At 52.4% G+C, this 19798-nt stretch overlaps 3 protein-coding genes across 19 annotated transcripts in view; 2 read left to right on the top strand and 1 right to left on the bottom strand.

The window, feature by feature from the left end:
• ELOVL3 (ELOVL fatty acid elongase 3) overlaps positions 1-4342 on the top strand; it is a 5448-nt gene extending 1106 nt beyond the window's left edge. Inside the window, exons 2-4 of one of the 2 annotated variants that reach the window (XM_077877867.1) lie at positions 714-845; positions 1704-1855; positions 2114-4342. In XM_077877867.1, coding sequence (XP_077733993.1) covers positions 714-845; positions 1704-1855; positions 2114-2541 — 712 coding nt within the window. In that variant the 3' untranslated portion in view covers positions 2542-4342. The remainder of the gene's footprint in view (positions 1-713; positions 846-1703; positions 1856-2113) is intronic. The other variant, XM_077877866.1, reaches the window with a different exon arrangement.
• Positions 3698-19798, bottom strand: PITX3 (paired like homeodomain 3). 7 transcript variants are annotated; one of them, XM_077877859.1, is made up of 6 exons: positions 18405-19798; positions 17496-17568; positions 7790-8050; positions 5556-5685; positions 5188-5390; positions 3698-4637 (listed from the first exon to the last, which is right to left on the bottom strand). In XM_077877859.1, exons 4-6 carry the CDS (start codon positions 5671-5673, stop codon positions 4050-4052), a joined length of 909 nt encoding a protein of 302 aa, XP_077733985.1. In that variant the 5' UTR covers positions 5674-5685; positions 7790-8050; positions 17496-17568; positions 18405-19798; the 3' UTR covers positions 3698-4049. The 7 variants fall into 7 exon arrangements, with proteins under 7 accessions (XP_077733985.1, XP_077733983.1, XP_077733984.1 ...); XM_077877857.1 differs by lacking the exon at positions 7790-8050 and adding an exon at positions 12922-13041 and having other exon boundaries at positions 18405-19794; XM_077877858.1 differs by lacking the exons at positions 7790-8050; positions 18405-19798 and adding exons at positions 12922-13041; positions 18231-18398.
• GBF1 (golgi brefeldin A resistant guanine nucleotide exchange factor 1) overlaps positions 18382-19798 on the top strand; it is a 121269-nt gene continuing 119852 nt past the window's right edge. For all 10 annotated transcript variants that reach the window (XM_077877843.1, XM_077877841.1, XM_077877842.1 and 7 more), the window contains exon 1: positions 18382-18644. The gene's annotated coding sequence lies outside the window, so the exon portion shown is untranslated. The remainder of the gene's footprint in view (positions 18645-19798) is intronic.

Genomic DNA, 19798 nt, shown 5'->3' with positions numbered 1-19798 from the left:
GGAAGAAAATGGGGTGAGGAAAGTAGGAGATAGAAACCAAGAGGAAAGAGTGTAGTGAGAAGTGATCTATGAGGAAGAGATTGATCTGAGCTCTTACTCCCACCCACCTTGTAGACGACTCTCCTCTGTCCTTTGTGGTGGTGTGTGCAGGCCTGCGGGCATAGTGCTGGTGCCCAGGGACTGTCTACCTTCACAAATATCACGTTTCCCAAATGCTCCATCGTCCCTGCTGTGGAGGAGACACAGGGAGCTCTTTCAATATTTCCCCAGGCTCTTTGATTTTGCCCTAAAGCTCCTTAGAGGGGCTTGTCGCTGACTTTATGCTCCAGCCAATTTGCCATGACCCAACTGGGCAGAAACTATTGCCACATTTTTCTTACATCAGAGCCCTGGGTTGGTTGTAAGTATGGACCAGCAGCTGTCACCCACACAATTCCTCTGAGAGCAAGAATCACAGAAACCTTGAACACAGCCCCTGCACTGTGGTAGGTCCTTTATATACCTTCCCACTGTCAGAAGAGTGCTATTTCTCTTTTATAATAAGGAAAGTGAGGCTCAGAGAACTAAGTTTTTTTTTTTTTCAGTGTGCCTCTCTCTCTCTGTGTGTCTAATAAGTGGCAGAGCTGGGGCTCCGAGAGCACTCACCTTGAGATATGAATGGGCATTCCTCTAACCAGCACCCACTATAAACCCCTCTGCCTTCTGCCTGCCAGGGCAACCTCATTCCCCATAGCTCTGGTCTACCTGCTGCTCATCTTTGTGGGGCAGAACTACATGAAGGCACGGAAAGGCTTCAACCTGCAGAGGCCTCTGATCCTTTGGTCCTTCTGCCTTGCAGTCTTCAGGTAAGACACCCCCCTCCCCCTAATCTCCACTCCCTGCCTATGCTGTAGACCCTAGAACCTCATTCTATTCCTAAAAGCTTTCTAGCAACCCCAACTGAGTCAATGCCCTAAATTGCCCTCTAACTCTATTCCCGTTTTGTTGTTGTTGTTGTTGTTTTAAGATTTTATTTATTTACTCATGAGAGACACAGAGAGAGAGGCACAGACATAGAGGGAGAAGTAGGTTCCCTGCAAGGAGCCTGATGCGGAACTCGATCCCTGACCAGGGATCATGCCCTGAGTCAAAGGCAGATGCCCAACTGCTGAGCCACCCATGCGCCCCCCTCTAACTCTATTCCTAACCCCTTCCCTCAGCTCCTGCACCCTCTCAGCTTCCTCCTCCTCCCATATTACCCCGTTTTCCTTTCCCTAGGCCCCAGACTGGCAGCTTCTGCTCTCTCTCGAGTCTTCTTGTGCCCATGGAGTCTGTGTACTTTTAACAAATTTCTCCTGCCTCTAATAACTCTCAGCACCCTTTTCCAAGACCTTCCAACAACTTCTTTAGCCCCTCCTTCCCAAACTCTTTCTATAGCCCCAGTCCTGTTGTCCATCCCCTCCCAGGCTCTTCCTATACCAAGAACTCTAGTCCCTAATTCAATTTTGAGTCCGATCCTCCGGCATTTCCGGGTCCTTCCCCAGCCTTCATCTCCTCTAGTTTACTGGTTGGGTTCTGGCCCCAGGATCTCAGAGGCAGTGACCCATTATGCTGGAAGGGGGAAAGTGGTGGAGTTTGGGGAGTGACCTGCCAGGTCAAGGGGGAAGGGTGAATTGGTGCCTGGGGAGGTAACTCTTACACCCTTTTCTTCTGTCCCATTTCAGTATCCTGGGGGCAGTGAGGACATGGGGCCATATGGGGGCCTTGCTACTTAGGAGGAGTCTAAAGCAAACTGTGTGCTTCTCTATCTACATCAACAATCCCATAGTCAAATTCTGGTCCTGCCTCTTTCTTCTCAGCAAGATCATTGAACTTGGTGAGTGACAAGGCTTTGTCTCTCTGGTGCCCAGTTAACTGCATCCCTCCTCATCCGCCCCCCAACCTCACCCATCCCATGGAAAGTCCCTTCCCCACCCCTGAGTCCTAACAACACCTCTTATCCAAGCCCCTTTTCAAATTATTTGCCACAAAGACCCTTCTCATGCCCTGAGAATTCCCTTCATGCCCCAATATCCAGCATGGTGGGCAGGCCCAACACTGGATGGTTTGCCAGCTATGACTCCCCATCTCCCAGGAGACACGGCCTTCATCATCCTGCGTAAGCGGCCACTCATCTTTGTACACTGGTACCACCACAGCACAGTGCTAGTGTACACAAGCTTTGGATACAAGAACAAAGTGCCTTCAGGCGGCTGGTTCATGACCATGAACTACGGTGTGCATTCTATCATGTACATCTACTACACTCTGAGGGCTGCCAAAGTGAAGTCCCCCACGTGGTTACCCATGCTCATCACCAGCTTGCAGCTCCTGCAGATGTTTATGGGAGCCACTATCAGCATCCTAACTTACATCTGGAGACAGGAACAGGGATGCCACACCACAGCGGAACACTTCTTCTGGTCCCTCATCTTATATGCGACCTATTTCATCCTCTTTGCCCGTTTCTTCCACCAAACCTATATAGTGCCCAAGGTCAAAGCCAAGACCAAGAGTCAGTGAAAGGTTGGAGAAAAAGGAGCCCCAGGCTCTCCCCACCGAGGGGATGAGCTTAGGTTTGGGAGAATGATTAGGATGCCTTCCCTGCATGGTTTTTCCCATGGAATGTGTGCCCCAAGGTGGCTGGAAGTTATGTCAGGCAAGAGGTGGCAGCCCTGGGTAGGGTGTAATCTAGTACTTTGATGTTTCTATTTTAAATGTGAAGGCCGGGATGCCTGGGTGGCTCAGTGATTTTATTTATTTAAATAAAATCTTTAAATAAATAAATAAATAAATATGAAGGCCAAGAAGGCCCTGGGATAGGGGTAGAACTGAAGAGGATTCCCAGAGCTAAATTATTTATATTTCTATCCAGAAATCTTCTTGCTCTATTTTTAAAAAAATATTTTATTTATTTATTCATGAGAGACACACAGAGAGAGAGAGAGAGGCAGAGACATAGGCAGAGGGAGAAGCAGACTCCATGCAGGGAGCCCAATGTGGGACTCGATTCTGGGACTCCAGGATCACGCCCTGGGCCGAAGGCAGACCCTCAACTGCTGAGCCACCCAGGTGTTCCGCTCCATTTTTAAATTAAAGATTTCAATGGGTCTTTGGGGACTTGGGGGGAGGAAGACTGCTGTGATGGGAGAGGGCTGCCGGGTGAGAAGCCTAAGATGTGTGGAAAGATGAGAGGCACACACAAGAGACATTCAATAAGAATCCTAGGCCTGATAGGCACTTAATAAATGTCTGTTACAGACCAGAATTTTATTGCTATTAGAGGCCCAAGCCCCTCATAGGAACAGTGAGAAACAGGTGCAGAAAGGTGGTGTAACTTATCTAAGGTCATAAGCTTCCTAAGTTGCAGAATTGACACTTGGCAAGTAAGCGTTCCAAATTGGACCTTCCAGTTATCCTCCATGAGGCCACGAGGTGGCACCGCAGCACCAGCTTTGGCTGACACCAGCCAAGTAGCTAGTTCCCTAAGCCACACCTACATATTTGCACGCAGGTGCGCCCCTCTGCTCCAGGTATCCCCCAGCTTCCCCATCCTGGTGTTGGGAACTGAGAGGGGACTGAAGCCCTAGAAGCCCGGGCCCTCACTTTATTCCTGTGCACCAGGCTCTTCCTTAGCCACAGGGGAGGGAGCTCAACCGCAACTCTGAATCATCAAGCCTTTGGCAGTCGGCGCACGTTTATTTCGTTTATCTTTGAAAATGGGGGAGGGGAGTCTGGAGAAGGCGGGGTGGGCCAAGGGTCAGTTGGCCCCCGGGGAACTGGTCCCTGTTCCTGGCCTTAGTCCCAGGGGCGCGGGCTGTGTGTAGGGTGTATAGGGCCCAGTCCACCCCTCAGGGCCGGCAGGGGGAAGGCTCTCTCCTGAGCTGGCCACCCACCATCCCCCCCACCCCGAGCTGCCCCAGCACCCCTCTCAGATCCCGGGGCAGGGGCAAGCCAGTCAAGACGACCCCAGTCCGGGGAGTCTGTAAATTCTCGCCCCACCCTCGGGGATGGTCGACGGACCGGGCCGTTCATACGGGCCGTTCAACGGCGTACTGGCATGGACTGAGGTTGGCGGCCGGGGGCGGCCCGGGCACGGCGGGATAGCTGAAAGAGGCGTGCTGTTTGGCCTTGAGCCTCAGGCTGGCCAGACTCGAGTTACACGGGTCCCGATATACGTAGGGGGAAGAGGCGGCTGCAGCGGCTGCAGCAGCGGCCGAAGCGTAAGGGCAGGACACTGCCCCGGAGGACACTGCGGCCGGAGCCAGCCCGGGGGGCCCCCCGCCCAGGCCCTGCAGGGCCCCGGGCCCTGGCACGGTGCCCGGGGCGGCCGCGGCCGAGGGCACCATGGAGGCGGCGATGGAGCTGGGTGGCGAGAAGACGGGCTGCGAGGCCAGAGGCCCCACGTTGACCGAGTTGAAGGCGAACGGGAAGGTCTTGGCAGCAAGCGGCGGGCCAAGCGCCTTGGGTGGCCAATTGCCATACGAGTAGCCGGGGTACACCTCCTCGTAGGGCGGCACCAGCCCCCCGAGTGGCGCCGCGAAGCCGCCCTTGCACAGCTCCGCTTGCTGGCTGCGCTCGCGCTTCCGCCACTTGGCGCGCCGGTTCTTGAACCACACCTGCGGGCGTCGGAGAGCGGCTGTCAGGGCCGGAGCCGGGCGGGGTCAGCGCGGCTGGCGGCTGGGTCACCGAGACCGGGGTTCGGGCCAGCGCCGCGTGGAGGATAAACACAAGTGTCTGGAAACGCGATGGGGCAGCGTGGAGGCTGCCTGGCTGGGCGTGGGGGGAGCGCCCCGAGTCAGGGGGCTGAGATCAGGAGTGGACGGCAGGGCTGAATCGGGAGCAACAGGGTCTGGACGCGTAGGATGGGGTCAAGGAGGAATGAAGAAGACGAGGGACAGTGCGAGGGGGCGTGGGGAGAAGGAACGAGCCACCCGTAGTGACAGGGCGGGGGGAGTCAGGGCAGAGGCTGGAGGCTAGTGCGAAGGAGGCCATGCGGGGCAGCAGATGGAGGCAGGGGCACGTCGGCGTTAAGCCCGGGAAAGGCAGTCAGGGCAGAGGCACAGGGCTGGCTCCAGGGCGGCTCGCTGAGCGGCCAGTGAGATGGAGACTGGGCTGGAGAGGGCGCGGGGCAGAGGGAGGGTTGCGGCGGGGGGGGGGGGGGCGTACCCGCACGCGGGCCTCGGTGAGGTTGGTCCACACCGCGATCTCTTCGCGCGTACTCATGTCGGGGTAGCGGTTCCTCTGGAAGGTCGCCTCCAGCTCCTGCAGCTGCTGGCTGGTGAAGTGGGTGCGCTGCCGCCGCTGCTTCTTCTTCAGCGAGCCGTCTTCTGGGGAGCCGCCGGGCAGCGAGGCCGAGGCCTTTTCCGAGTCTGGGGGCCGAGGTGGGGGCAGGTCACAGGGCGCCCAGGCCTTCGCGGATTCTGCGGCTCGAGGACCTCCTCCACCCCACCCCCACCCCCTCACCCCCGCCTTCCACTCCCAAATGCCACCCAAGGAGGCACTGAACTGTGATCTCCGGTAGAGGGTGCGCTCACCGCTGTGCTCCTGGCCCTTGCAGCCGTGTTCCGGGAGTGGCGGGTGGGGAGTGCCCGCATCTGACAGCGACAGGGCCGGGCTCCGGGCCTCCGCCTCGCTGAGCAGGCCAAACTCCATGGAGGGAGGACTCTGGAAGGGAGAGAAGGCACAGACCATGTTGATGGGGTTAAAATCTCCCGGTTATCCGGTTCTAGTACTGTTTCCCCTCAGGTTCACTGCCCCTTCCTCAGCTACCAGCACAAAGCTACCCCTGTGTGGAGTACCCTAGGATAGAATAGGGAAACAGCAGCCTAAGGGGAGAAAGGTGTCTACCCCGGGGGTTTTATGCACAGATATGCATACTAGATATTTATCGAATTAGCTAAGGAAAACCGCACCATTGCACACCACGTACTGTATATCATATCCTCTAAAACTTCAGTTCCCTCTCACATGTATGTCCATTATCCCCACAAATTCATACATGCCCCGCAACCAATTATACCTGAACTCAGCCTGAACCTCTGTCATTCACCCTCCAGTGGGACAGATTAGATTTTGAACGAAGGCCCATGTGTCTCGCATAAGGATAATCCCTGCTATTATTTATGAATACATACTATATGCCTTTACCTCACTATCTCTCTCCTAACAAGAATGCATCTGTATTAAATACTATCACCCTTGTTCAGGTGAGGACACAGACTTGAAGTAACCACTAAGGCCACAGAGCTTGTAAGTGGTAAAACTGGGATCTGAACTGGGTCTGGGGAAACTCCAAAGCTAATGCTTTTTCTTCATTTGCTTTTTCAAATTGTGTTCCTTGGGGCCCTACCCAGAAATCCCTTCAGGGTAGAACTTGGGGCTAGCAGAGAGAGAAGCAGGCTCCATGCACCGGGAGCTCGATTCGGGATTTGATCCTCGGTCTCCAGGATCACGCCCTGGGCCAAAGGCAGATGCTCAACCGCTGAGCCACCCGGGCATCCCAGGAGAGTATTTGAAGAAAGGGTTCCAGGATCAAAAACAAGTTTGAAAATCCCTAGGCTTGGGAACCCTGGGTGGTGCAGCGGTTTAGCGCCTGCCTTTGGCCCAGGGCGCGATCCTGGAGACCGAGGATCAAATCCCGCATCGGGCTCCCGGTGCATGGAGCCTGCTTCTCCCTCTGCCTGTGTCTCTGCCTCTCTCTCTCTCTCTCTCTCTCTCTCTGTGACTATCATAAATATAAATAAATAAATAAATAAATAAATAAATGAAAAAGAAAATCCCTAGGCTTTCTGGCCTTGTCTGCTTCTGTGCCTGCCCAGACACACGTCACACCCTTACCAGTTCCGCTCTTTCCAGCCTTTACCAGCACTCCCACCCCGTACCCCCAGCAGTAGATGTGAGCTTCTTCTTTTTTTTTTTTTTAAGATTTTATTTATTATGTGAGAGAGTGTACACAATAGAGAGCATGAGCGAGCACCAGGAAGGAACAGAGGGGGAGGGAGAAGCAGAGTCCCAGCTGAGCAGGGAGCCCGACTCGGGGTTCGATCCCAGGATCCCAGGATCATAACCTGAGCCAAAGGCAGCTGCCTACCCAACTGAGCCACCCAAGCACCCCTAGATGTGAGCTTCTTAAAGCCACCCTACCACCCTTACTCCTTATCCCAAACCTTGCTTCACATTGCTCAGGAGACAGCCTGGGTCCCTCTCCAAGTCTCCCCAGCAGGATCTCCCTTCCTGTTAGCTCTTCCAAGCACCCTCTGGTGGGATGAGGAGAAAGGGGCTCTAGTGAGGCTCAAGTACTTTGGATGCCTCTCCCTCAGAGGAGAACCAACAGAGGCTATGTACAGAGGAACAGGGGTGAAGAACAGGGTAGGAGGGGTCCATCTGCCTCTCCATTAACAGGGACTTAATGCCCGCTGTGCAGGGTGGCATTAATGTGGTGGATTAGCCTAGATTGAGATGTGTGTCACTTCACTGTTCTGAATTTATAAGGAGCCTTTCTCAGGGAGGCGCAGATGGACAGCGGCCTGTATTTGCACATGGTAATGCCCCCATCGACCAGCTGAGAGAGGACAGCTGCCCCCCCCAACCTCTCAAGTGAGAATGGGGGTGCAACAGAGGTCAAGGCAGGAGGTTGAGAAGCAGTCCCTGTTCTTTCTGCAGGGAGAGGGGTCTAGACCTTGGGCCTTTTCCTAGGGTTGGAGAGGCAGGACTAAAGGAAACCCAGGAAGGAGAGAAGTCAGGCTAAGGGTGGGGAGGTTCAGCTCACCTCCCCTTCCAGGTCTGAGGTCAGGAGTTAGTGATGCTCTGATAGAAGGGAGATGCCCTTGGATGAGACCTGTGGCAGCCTTGAGTAGTAGTTCTTCCCAAATAGTTCAAAAGGCTTAGAACTGAGAGCTAGAAAAAGGGGTTCTCTGAAGTCTCCTTTTACTTCATACCCAAGATGCTCTTGAAATGCAAACCATGCTCATGGCTTTTCCAGAGGCCATGAGAGCAACACCACTGGGCAAAGAGGGACGACTGGGTTAACCTGTAGGGAAAACTAAATCCCATCAGTGCCATTTGTCTTTCCAGTCTGCCTTGGCTCCGGATTTCCAGTATTCTGAACTCCCCTTCTCCCTTCCAGCATTCCATACCTGTGTTTCTGTTTCACCCTCTATTGCAGGGTGAGGAGAGATAAGAGCCAGAGTAAAAGATGAGGCCGAGAAAGCAGAGTTCAGGCTATGTATTCCCAGAGACAGACAGACACACATGGAGACACACATGGGCCCCCACTCAGACAAAATAAGCACTTGGACTTGGAGCTAGAGGCATACAAACACATACTCTCCCACACATGCTCTCCCACATTCAGGCAGACAGACCCACACCATTACATAGTCTCCTCTCTCTGTGACAGGGACAGCTGCCTTGGCTGTTTTGGAGCTAGCCATTACTCTCCCCCCCCTTCCTGGCCCCTCTGAACCTCAGCTCTCAGTCCCAGAACTAAGGACTCTGTGGGGGAGGAGGAGGCCAAAGAGGCCAGAGGAGTGGTCTATACTCTGGCTGCTGGGGGTAGCCTGTTGTGCTGGGTGGGGAGAAATCCAAGGGAAGAGGATGGGTTGAGGGTAGAGGGTGGAAACTGCCCAGGCCCCTCCTAGGAAAGTGATCTCATATAGCCATAAGAAATTAGGTTTGGAAACAAAAGATCTGCGTTCATGTCCTGGCTCCCCAACTCACTAGCTCTGTGTTCTTGGCAAAGTGCTTTACCTCTTTGGACATGTTTTTTCATCTCTAAAAGGGAGATCATACTCCCTTCCCTACCTACCTCTGGTAGTGCTCTAAGGTTAAAATAAAACAATGTAAAAATGAGTGGGGGCGAAAAATTCTATCCAAGTTGCTTTCTTCCTCTCCCATTCATTAAACAGACGCTGAGCATTGAGTTAGGCACTAAGGATAGAGTGGTAAGATCTCATCCTTGTGTCTGCCTTTGCTTGAGTTCACCTTCCTAGACTCTGTATCTCCCAGTAAAGAATTCCTCTGGTGAATAAAGGTGAGTATGCTGCATCTGAGAGTGGGATGCAAAGGTGTGTTGTGAATTCTTTGCCCTGAACATAAAGGAGGGCCTCGCCAACAAGGTAACAGCAAAATGGGCAGAGTTACTGAAGCCAAGAACCACTGGTAAAGGGAAGAAGGAAGACTTCAGGCTCTTGACTGGGGTAGTAATAGTGGAAAGAGGTGTTGAGGCCAAGAAGAGCCCTGCCTGTGAAACTGAAAAGGCAAGACCACCACAGCCAGGCTGGTAATAGAGAGGTAGAAGGTTGGGGGACACAGGCCTCCAGCAGACTCCTGACTGGGTGGGCTAGCCAGGCAGAAGCTGGGGGCACCAAGCTGTTGTCTGAGCTGGAGACAGGCTGGCTGAGGATTAAGCTCCCCCAAACTGTTGAAAGTCAGGAAGCTAGGGAGTTGGAACTGAGACCAGGGGCTTTGCCTCCCTCAATAGGTCTGGAAGCTGCAAGATTGGTTGATGCTGGTAGGAAATAGCAGGCAGAACCAAAGAAAGTCAGGAGATAACAGCGGTGCTGAATCAAGCTCTGAGAGGGGCTGCTGGTCCCCACTCCTGCCTTCCTGCACACCTGACTGGGGATATATAGGACAGGCTCCATGATGTTAGGGTGACAATCCCAGCCCTGAGGAGAAGAAAGGACCTGCAGGTGTGCTCTGATTCTGAAGTATAGGCTGGAATTACATCATGGACTGCAGCAAGAAAAAATATTCAAGATATATTAAGGTGGAGAGCAGAGGTTATCACAGGTCAAAGAGGTCATAGAAGGCAGGCCATGGTTTCCAAGGAAGCCAAGCTTACAGCAAGAAGGCAACTTGTGTGCCCACTTTCACCCTGATGCCAAAGGGGCAAATCAGGGCCACAGCCAGAGAGTTCCCAAGGAGTTGCAATAATAATACCCAGGCAGGAGGTGTACCCTAGAACTGAGATGGAAGAAAACCCCTGAATGAAGAGGAAGATAGAAAGGAAGGAGTCATAGTGCTCAGCAAGTAGCAAGTTGATGATAGAATATATAGAATATAAACCAGGGCCCTTAACTAGCATGGAACCTGCCTAGAAACCTGGATCTAAAGTAAGGCCCTTAGGTTCATTAGGGATGCTGAGCACCCAGACTGTCTGGTCTGCTGAGCTGCAGTAAGTAAATGGGAGCAAATGAAGACAGCTGTAGATGAGGCTCACAGCTCCAAGAGGAAACCCTAAGATTTAAGTGGAGGCAGCAATGATTTGATGCAGTATGTATCAAGGGATAAATTAGGGATCAGAGAAATGGGCCCCCACACCCACCCTTTCCTTCCTTTTTTCCTTCAGCAGGTGTTAGGTGCTAAAACAGAGATGGTAAGGCACAGACTCTAACTTCTAGGAGCCCACAGTCTGGGGAGGCAAACAGGGTGGACAATGATGGGCTAAATGGGCATAATTCTCACATTGTGGGGGATCAGAGAGATGGAAGCCCATGTAAAGTGGTATCAAGTTATGGGGCTCAGAGAATGTAGCACATGACAGAGCTGGGAACTGGGGAGGCAGAGAAGGAAAAGAAGCTCCTAAATAAGAGAGCAGGACTGGGAAGGAGCTGGCAGGTTCAGAGGGCAACGGGCAGCCTAACTGAGATCATAAGAGAAAAACAGGTCAGGCTGAGGGAGTCTTCAATGAAGGGCATGGGGTGGTGCTTCAGGTTTGATGGAGTCTAAGTTAAAGCGTCTCCAGCTTTTCCATCAAAAACAGCTATGACCAGTAAGAAAGAACATCACTCTAGGAAACTGGAAGCACAACCTCAAACAGCTGCCACTACTACGAAATTTCTTTGAGATCTCCAGCCTTCTGTTCAAAATTGAAGCAAAATTTCATTCTATTCCATACTTACGTATATTTATTTTAATATAAAAAATAAAGTTTTCTCTCCAAATCTCCAAGGGACATCTTCAAGTGACATCACCACACCAGGAAGATGGGCCATGCAGCTTCATGCCCCTTATATTCCTGTCCTGTCTGCTCCTTTTGAGAAGCCGTACTATAAGCAATGGGAGTCACTGGAGGCTTGTAGGCAGGGGAGAAACATAAGAACATCATCTCTGGGACCTTTATTTGGCTGTGGTGAGCAGAATGGATTGGGCAGTGGAAAGGTGGGAAAGGGGAAACTTTAACTACAAAGTGTAAGGAATGCCCCCAGGGAAGACAATGGAGAAGGAGTGGAGAGAATTTTGAAAGCAGCTCTTGTTCCCCCCCACTGCCTATTTCTTTGCCTTTCTGTTTCTACCACTCTCATCAGGGGTCCCTGTCCATGACTATGAATGGGCTAGACACTCCAGGTAATCCCAAAGCTCAGGACCTAATGGATCTTTCAGGTTAGCTGCTTTCTTCCTCCCCATACTCTAGGATGCATCATTTAGAGTGAATGGAGAAGAAAAGATGTGAGTGGCTCTGTCCCTCTCTCAAGCCTATCCCCAGCGCAGCTCCAGCCTGCCCCCCTCTCCTCTCCTAGACCTGTGTCCTGGGCCCATATTCATATCCTTGAGCAGGAGGCAGACAGAGATCAGATCAGGATATTTGGCCTGATGGAGGAGTTAAGCATTTGGGGAACTCCCTAGACCTCTTCTTGAAAAGGAACAGGGGTAATGGCTGGCATTGGAAGCTTGGGATGGGGTATTCCATCTGTCACTGAGAATCTTCCTATGTCTGATCAGGGGTGCTATCAGGTTTCTCTAAGACTTGAGACCCCTCCTTCCAAACAAAGATTCTGTGGTTACAGGGGACCTACTTACTTATTTGGTGCATCTCCATTTGCAAAGGGCTTTCAAATACATGATTCCATTTAACTCTTAAAACCATCTTGAGTAACAGGACTATCCATCCTCATTTCACCTCCAAGAAGATAAACTTGTCCAAAGTGACACAGATTGAAGAGACTCGAATCCAGTTCTCCTAAAACCAGAGTCTAAGCTCTTTCCACGCCTTGCCTCGTCTACCCCAGCAGCCATTTGTGGTTCTGACATGCACTGATCCTCCCAAGCCCTGGAGGATTCCATTTCTACTTCCTGCCTCTACCTCCTCTCTGGAAAGGAGCTCTGGAAGTTTGCTGCCCACAGTGTGCCAAGGAACATTTTCCTATTCATCTTGAATTTGCATCACCCCAGTTCTATAAGACCCCCTCATCTCCCATTTCAAGATTTGGGGAACAGACAAATCTGCTTATCTAGGCCTTTCATTATTTGTGGGTGTCCATCCTGTCTCACCTTCCAGAGGCCTAAGCTTTGAAGTTTGCTCTGTGTAGCAGCCCCTGGCTCCCTATTTGGTGGATCATTCTCTGTCCCTTCTCTGGGTCCATAACATTCTCCCTAAGAGCCAGTGACCAGGCATGCACTCAGCTACATGGTTTTATGCGAGGATGAGAGAACGTTCTGTCTTTTGTTTCCACTCATCTTCATTATAATGCCATTACGCCTTTTTGGCAAATGCAGAACTTTGGGCTAAGGTCTTCAGGGAACCATCTGCAATGCCTTCTCTATTCCTTTCCTGACTTAGACTTTAATTTCACCCATAATTTCAGTGATTTTCAAAGGTGATGGGAGCACAAGCCCCTGAAAAGGGTATCAGAATATGGTAGGGTTAATTGAGGTATACCTTTATATTTATCAAAAGGGAACAAGGACAAAAAAGGTTGAGAAACAATGTCCTAGCCAGTGATAGGCCAACTTTAAAATTAGGGAATGGAGGTGAGAGTGTGGGGAATACATATTGTATGTCATTCATGGGTGGGTGGTTAAAGAGGTTGAGACCCACTTGTTTAAATTGCTAAATACATCACCTTGCACTTATCTCATGAAAACTCAGTGTCCAGCTGAGTTGTTTTGCTCACTTACACAGTCTGGGAAAGTTCTCTCTTCTCTGTTCGCTTTAGCGTATCTGGGCTCTGGTTAAAGAGTTGGGGTCAGGGTGGGTGGTCACTGTATGGGTCCAAGGCAATCAGGGCCCTTTCCCAGCTACAGAGAAAACAAAAGGGACAGTTGGGTCGGGCTGAGACATCCTTCCTAACCAGACTTGGAGGGCCATATAGGTCCCATGTTGACCCCAGAGTCTGGATTCCATGTATTCTCCTTCCTCCTTCCTCTCAGCCGCCAGGATGGCATTGGCACTGGTGGGGTTGAGAGAACCAAAAGGGAAACAAACCCACAGGGTTTGCTTTGCTAAAGGGCTGCAGTTTTCTCTTTGGGCCTGGGCTCCTGCCTCTTGCAGGGAAGGAGCCTTTAGCCTGCTGACACCCAGGTAGGAATCCGGGGCTATCTGGTCAGCAGTATTGAAATTAGGGGTTGACGCTGAGTTTGTGAGGGAACTGAAGCTGTTAGGGAGTTTTCTGCTGGATTCCTCCTTCCCCTCCCATTGTCCTTGTGGTTTGTTTTCCCTTTTCCCTTGTCTTCTACTAGCGGTCCTACTATTGGCTTTCTCTCCACAAATTTGGATTCTAGAAGTGCAGGGTGATGCTCAGATCTAGTATGGGTTGGAGAGGGAATGTCCTCCAGTGCCACTGCACTCCAAGGCCAGGCCTTTACTCTCACTTGCCTGTTCCTGGCACCCCCTGACCCCCAACCCACAGCCCCTAGGAGCAGAAACTAGTTTGCAAAGTGTGAGCTGGGATTTGAGGCGACCCATCACAGAGAACCCCACTGCACACGCAGCAGCTGGGCAAGGCGCGGCCGGGTACATGGACATGCCACTCGGCCAGGGACATTCTGTCCGCCCCTGCCGGACACAGCGCCTGCTCCGGAGAGACCCACCTAGCCTCCCCGGACATTCTGTCCGCACTGAGCCCCGCACACTGCGGACATTCGGTCCAATTCCATGCGGCTCCAGGCCGGGACCCATGTGGGCCCTGACACCCCAAGCTCGACATGCCAGCCCGGCCGCCTAGTCACTCGGGCTTCCCAGCTTCGGCCCTGCCGCCCGCACAGCGGCTGTCTGACCCGGTCGCAGCCAGGCTCTCCCCCTCGCTCCTATCCGAACTGCGAAGCGGCTGGGAAGAGAAGCGTGTGAGACTCACCCCTGCTCCCAGCCCCTAGGGTGTGAGCCCTGGGCGAGGGGCGTCCGGAGCCGCCAACTGCCCTCACGTTGTGTGGCCGTCGCCAGCTCCCCCCGCTGGCCAGGGCCTCGGCAACCCCTTTCTCTCCCTGGCTTGCTGCCCCGCGCCCCCGAATTCCAGGGCGCTTTCTGGTAATGATTTCCCGACTCTACTCCCTGCTTCGCGGAGCTCCTGTCCTGGCTCCATGTCTCTGGCTTCCCTCCGGATCCCCTGAGTCTCCGTCTTGTGTGTCCCCCGAGTCCCGACGCTGAGTTTCCCTTTTCGTAAGTCCTGGCCCCGGGTCTGCAGTACGCTCTCCCAGGCTAGACCCGTTCCCCAGGCACTGTTCCGTAGTTCAGCCACCCAGGTCCTGTTCTGGGGATCCCGAAGTTCGGCCGTGGCCCCTCGGCCCCATGAGCCCCTGCCCCCGCATGGTCAAGCACTCACAGTGAGTCCCGCAGCAGGCAGGCTCCCGGCAGCGGCGGCGGCGGCGGCAGTCTGGAGGGCAGGCAGGGGCCAGGGGCCGGGCACCCGGCCGGGGTGGGGGCCGCCCCCCTGCGCCCGGGCCGCCGCTCCGCTCCGGCGCTCTCCGCCTCGCAGAGGGAGAGAGTGAGCCTCGCGGCGGACTGCCACCCCCCGCCGGCGCCCATTCACTTTATGGCAGCCCAGGGCGCCCCCAGCCCGCCGCGGCCAGCCTCGCGCGCCGGGCCCCGCCCCCTTCCAGCTGCGCCGCCCAGGCTCCACCCTTTCCAGCTGTGAATTTTCAGGCCCCGCCTTCGGGGGAGGGGTCCGGCCGGCGCGCCGCCAAGAAGCCCGCCCCTTGGCCAATCGGAGGTACTCCTCAGCATCTGGGCCACGCCCTTCCCCACGTGGCTGAAACCTAGCTGAGCAAGAGCGTTTTGGCAGAGTCCAGCGGGCGAGAGTCTGAAGTGCCCGGAGGCCCCGTGGATGCCGGGCCCGGCGGCAGAGAAATGGGGCCAAGCCAACACCCTGAGCGGTGTGTGCAGTGGTGCTGGGGTATAGGGCAGCCGGGGCGCCACGTGGGAGGGCGCACGGGCCGGGAGAGGCCACCGGGTTTCAGCGCTTGGTTGCCGCTCAAGTTTCGCAGATTTTCTCCACTTGTCGCTGTCTGTCTCTCAGCGCTTTTGTTTCTGCTCCAGTCTTCTCGCATATTGACTTTTTCTTTCCTGTTCTTTCTCCTCCGCCCTTTTGCTCTTGGTGTTTGTCCCTCTCCTTCCTCCTCTGCCACTTTGAAAGGCTAATTTATCTTTCTCTGTGCTCCTCTTTTTCTTCACATCTTTCTTTTTTCCTCTTCTCTGGCTATCTCCGCTCTGTCCCCCCACCTTTCCTCTCTTCCAAGTAAGATGGCTTCGTGGAGAAAGCAAAGTTTGGAATGAGGCAAACCCAAAGCAGCATTCTAACACCAATGTTTTAACCCTCCCACCATCACCGTGTGACCTTGGACAAGTAACTTAGCTATCACTCCTCTTCTCCCACCTACATCTCAGAATTAAAGGAAGCACTCGCTGGATGTCAGGACTTATGCTGGGCACTCAGGCCTGGGTGGCTCCCCCATTAGTCTGCACCCTTGGTTTGCCCAGGCTATGCTCTCCCAGCCTTAATAGGGCTAACTTCTCCCTGGTGACACCAGATTCAGTCCTGTGGGCAAGGTGTGGGCTTGGTGCTTGCTAGCTAGGGAGTTGCAAGGGACAAGACAGTTGTCCCAAGAAACATGTGGAGTCAGACTGGGTAGCTAGGGTTACCCTACTTAAAACCCTGCAATGGCTCCTGATTGTCAAGATAAAGGCTAAACTGCCTAGGCCAGCATACAAGACTTTCGGCACCTGACACCTGACCTTGTCTTGTTGTTATTATTGTTGTTAAAGCATGGGGACAGGACCCATGGGCAGGAAGAGCTGCCTGGACCTGATCATGTCTTACTCTCCAATCTCCTGTGGTTTCCTGCACATCTCTGGCCTTCTGACAGTAACATATTTCCAGTCTTCATCTTGCTAACTCCTACTCATTTTCCTAAGTTCCAATCAGGTTTTATTTTCTCTGAGAAACTTTTCCTGAACTCCCAAGGTAGCCAGATGTCTAGCTTCTTGCTCCCATAACCCTCTTACACATACCCTCTATTAGAGGTCAGCTTATATGATGTCCTCTATGATTCTAAGATTGGGGAGGGTAAGTACTATGTCTTCCCTTATATTTCTATTCCTAGGCATAATGTGGGACTCAGTACTGAAATCTAAGAGGGAGATGTTCTGCCTGGTAAGACGATGGGCATTGTAATCTTTCTCCTCCTCATTTGTCACACAATCCCATTCATGCTTTATTTTTTATTTTTAAAAAGATTTTATTTTTAAGTAATCTCTACACCCAATGTGGGGCTCAAACTCATAACCTTGAGGTCTAGAGTTGCATGCTCCATTGACAAAGCCAACCAGGCACCCCAACTATTCATGCTTTTTGGTTGATTAATTTTTGGAGGTATATGAGAGTGGAGATGAAGAGGATAGGGAGTTGTGGTCCAACTAGGATATTCCAGTTGGCTATCCAGGACCTCTCAATCTGAGACAGGCCCAGAAAACCAAATCCCAGTTTTCAAATGAAAGTGGAAATGGTTCAGGGACCCCTTGGTGGCTCAGCGATTGAGTGTCTGCTTTTGGCTCAGGTTGTGATCCCAGGTCCGGGGATTGAGTCTCGCATCAGGCTCCCTGTAAGGAGCCTGCTTATGCCTCTGCCTCTCTCTGTGTGTCTCTTGTGAATAAATAAATAAATCTTAAAAAAAAAAAAGAAAGAAAGTGGAAATGGCTCAGGTGTACTGTGGAAAGAGTTACTAAGGTGGTTGTATTTCTTCCTCTGACTCTGTTTGGGTGAAAGATCTGGACCCAGAGTTCAGGAGCCCAATGTGCAGGTGCAGGGAGCTGCTGAGTTCTTTAGGTCTGATGTTCAGTCTTATGGGCTCTTCAAATTAGAGGAATCTAGAGGATCCCCATGTTACTATGGGGTTAGGTATGGAGTTTCTCTGGATTTGGGTCATCCATACATGGGAAGAAATGGAAAGTTGGTATCTTTTTCTACTCCCTCAGCAGTCTCTTCAGGTCTGCCCAGACACCTGCCCAGTAGATAGTCTGAGAATTCCATCATTCAATCAGCAAGGAGAAAATCCATCCTTCTTCCCACACACTCTCACTTCTATGTATTCTAAATATCCTGGCAACTCTATCATCTCTTGCAAGGGGAGAGACCACTGAGGGTAGAAGAGTGAAGACTGGGGTGGGCATCTAGTCCTTAGTCTTCTCAGCATTTCCAAGGCAAACAGGAAAGGCTTCAGTTTCCTGTCACTGGTGATGTTGGCTAACCCCCCATGATTACCTGTTTTCCAGGTAGGTAAGGAGCGTCCAAGGCTTAGTACGAGGAGCAGAGCTGGGAGTCACAGCTTGATAAACTAAGGTGTAAAAGATAGTGAGAGGCAGTGAAAAGGAGAGCTGGACTGAGGGTGAGGAGACCTGCGTTTGTCTATCTGCTCTGACGCTAACAAGCTATGTGAACCTGGGGGACATATTTTCACACTGGGACTCGGTTTCCTCCTGCTCTGTAAATTGAGACCTGAATCAGAGATCCAAGATTACTGCCTCCTCTCATTTTCTCTATTTCTGGATGATAGGAATGGGGCACAAGACACAGAGTTGGGATGGGACACGCACGTGTAATGAGAAGCTAAACAGGGCAGGCAGCCGGGACGGTGGGGGAGGGGAGGTTGGAATAGATTGAGGGACCGGTCCTAGGACGGACAGAACCCAGAGATACCGCGACAGTAAGTGATCCTAGGTGACTTTGATGGGGGGGGGGTGGCCGGGGGTGGGCAAGGGAGGGAGGTGGAGGGGAGTAGGGTCGCCCGCTCAGGCTCTCAAAACGAACCCCGCCCCGTTTCTAGCAAATCATAGTTTTCCTCCCCATAATGCCCAGCAGCCACTGCTAAGCCGCGCACTGCAACCGAACTCTACCTAACTCCACCTCTCTAACCGCCCAGCACAATGTCTCATTTTTATTGGCTTCTGTAACTGTCACTCAGAGAATCCTTGTATCCGTTGGTTGTCCCCTACCTACCCTTTTCTTTCCCTTGTAATCTCGCCTCCTTAGGCTGTACCTGCCCCCCTCAGCCAGCTTCCTTCTCTGATTGGGTATACGGAATGCCACTTCTCACGACACAAAGCTATGATTGGCTGTGCGCGCCAGGGCTCGCGCAGTTACCAGGCAGCGGGCTAGACTGAGGCTAGTTACCACGTCAGTGAGCTGACAGGGAAGGTAGCCGGCTCCACCGCTCGTTCCGGCCGAGTCTTCCTGGCAGTCTGTGCGCTCTCTGACTTCGGTCTCAACTCCCAGGAATCGGGCTCCTTCCCTTCTCCCATCTGCCACCAGAGCCGGGAGAGTCGCTTAAAGACGCCTTCGGGGCCTGGGCTGGACATGAGCAGCGGCTGCGGGTCCTGGGACTAGGCCCCGCCATTTTGGATCCGCTGACAGGTCAGCGAAGTCTCTTCTTAGAGTTCCAGTGTCTTGAAGGCCGCCCTGACATCACCATAGGGAATGAGGGGAGGAGGGCCCTTACGTTGGACGACGTGGGTGGGTTAAGGACGCAGGGGGAATAATGAGACAGGGAGAGATTGTTGTGGGAGGGAACTGGGAGGCATGCAGGGGGCAAAGGTCAGGCCCCTGCGGCTGGAGGGGCGACTTGAGCTCTGACTTCTGATCCCTTTCGGGTGCCCGAATCTTTCTTCCTGTGTTTCCAGGCTTAACTTAGCCTTCAGCTCCCCTCTTCTAAAGCTTTCTGTATCCTAGAGAGCCCAGTCCTCAAAAGCTGAAAGCAAACCTAAGGAACGTTGTATCTACTTTTTAGGGTTGATTTTTAGACTTTAGGTATGAGAGTCTCTGCAGATCCTGTACAACGTCCACTTCTGTGTGACTGCCTCGTTAATACAGCTGTGAACTGCTTCATTAATACTGGATGATGAGCTAGTGCAACCTAGACTCAGGTAGTGAGAAGAGGTGTGGAAGGATTGAGGCCAGTCTTACGGAGACCTGGGCTAAGAGAAGACTTTCCACTTCTGGGGTAGCTCACTGCCAGTCTGTGTCTGTATCTAAACACTGGACTTATCTTCTGAGACTCTTTCTTCCTTTACACAATCTTTTACGGATATTATCTTCTGGTGTATGTTTTGGTTGGCATTTCCCCACAAGGTCTTCTCTTCATTTGGCCTAAGGAGACGTTTAATCACAAGGGAGCCACTCTATTATGACATATTTGGCTGAGAACAGAGAGGGAGTTGGGTATTGGTGAAGTTTGGTACTGTTGGCCTATTATTTTTAGCGGGTAAAAAGAGTCATGAAAGATGTTCAGCTAATTTAAAAGTGGTAGAGTCAGGGCAGCAGAGTGAATGATGGAGCATAACTCCCAAGGAGTAGTTTATGGCACTGTAGTGACCTTTGATAAACTGCTATATTGTAAAACTACCCAAGGGTAAAGAGTGCCTTCAGAAGTGAGGAATAGTGTGGTGTTTTTTAATGCACAACATAGAAATTTTTATGCCTTTAATTCAGGTATGTAAGGCACTTCTCTGGGCCATATGGGAGGATACAAAGAGAAAGGTCTGTTTTGGGATTATTCTGTTTAATTTACC

This window comes from Canis aureus, chromosome 29 (assembly GCF_053574225.1).
Source record: "Canis aureus isolate CA01 chromosome 29, VMU_Caureus_v.1.0, whole genome shotgun sequence".
Taxonomy (NCBI): Eukaryota; Metazoa; Chordata; class Mammalia; order Carnivora; family Canidae; genus Canis; species Canis aureus.
Note: the sequence above shows the minus strand (reverse complement) of the source record. Positions and strands in the feature narration are given on the sequence as shown.

What these genes read in the sequence shown, in the direction of transcription:
- PITX3 (XM_077877859.1), bottom strand. Translation starts at nt 5,673, where the DNA reads ATGGAGTTTGGCCTGCTCAGCGAGGCGGAGGCCCGGAGCCCGGCCCTG. An exon ending in CAAGGGCCAGGAGCACAGCG is followed by an intron (nt 5,391 to 5,555) that starts GTGAGCGCACCC and finishes CTCGGCCCCCAG; the next exon opens with ACTCGGAAAAGGCCTCGGCC. An exon ending in TCACCGAGGCCCGCGTGCGG is followed by an intron (nt 4,638 to 5,187) that starts GTACGCCCCCCC and finishes CGACGCCCGCAG; the next exon opens with GTGTGGTTCAAGAACCGGCG.